This window comes from Emiliania huxleyi, assembly GCF_000372725.1.
Source record: "Emiliania huxleyi CCMP1516 unplaced genomic scaffold EMIHUscaffold_5357, whole genome shotgun sequence".
Classification (NCBI taxonomy): domain Eukaryota; phylum Haptophyta; order Isochrysidales; family Noelaerhabdaceae; genus Emiliania; species Emiliania huxleyi.
The window spans coordinates 1-743 of NW_005197977.1; the positions used below are offsets into that span (position 1 = coordinate 1).

The 743-nt window shown below is 62.7% G+C and overlaps 1 protein-coding gene across 1 annotated transcript; it reads right to left on the bottom strand.

Moving 5' to 3' along the window:
• Positions 1 to 23: 23 nt before the first annotated feature.
• EMIHUDRAFT_78573 (hypothetical protein) lies at positions 24 to 483 on the bottom strand (the record flags this gene model as incomplete). Its single annotated transcript, XM_005765743.1, has 2 exons — positions 24 to 227; positions 334 to 483. The coding sequence occupies 2 exons, from the start codon at positions 481 to 483 to the stop codon at positions 24 to 26; spliced, it is 354 nt and encodes a 117-aa protein (XP_005765800.1).
• Between the last annotated feature and the right edge of the window lie 260 nt (positions 484 to 743).

Genomic DNA, 743 nt, shown 5'->3' on the forward strand with positions numbered 1-743 from the left:
ACTACCAGTTAGTCCGCGCTCACTCACGGGGTGCGGAAGACGAGGTGGTAGCCCGAGTCGGAGAGGACGATGCCTGACATCTTGCCAACAGCTGTGCCTTTCACGCCATCCTCGAACTGCTTCTGCATCTGACCCGGACCAAAAAGGCCCAGATCTCCGCCTGACTTGAAGGAGCCGCAGTCCGACCGCTCGCACGCGTACTTGGCAAAAACCTCCTCGCTCGCGCCCTCGGCGTTGATCTGCGGGCGCGAAGGGCAGCGGTGGTCACTGAGCGGGGCAGCGGTGGTCACTGAATGTCGCAGCGACCAGCGCTAAAGGGCAAGCCGCAAAAACGCGTGGTCGGACCTTGTCAGCGTAGCTCTGCAGCTCCTGCTCCGCCTGCGCGGCCGTCACTCCGCTCGTGGACGCTCCGGTGCGGCGCGAGACGGGGTTGCGCGAGCCCTCGAACTTGATTAGCAGGTGCCGCGCGCCGAGCTCAGACATTGAAAAACACACGAAAATAAAAAACTCCGTGAATCGCGTGCGGCGAAAACCCTCAATGTACATGTAAGAGCACCGACCACTCAAGGAAGCAACCCGACTATCGGTAAAACGCGCGGAGCTGGGAAACCGCCGCGAGCGGCGTGGCATGGAGCGGTTGTGCATCCCTCCGGGGCCCCCAGCCTCTGCGCCGGGGAGGCGTTGTTGGAGGCTAGGACGCAAGCGTCCGTCGCCTTTTTCAAACTCGGGGCCCACTCCGCTAC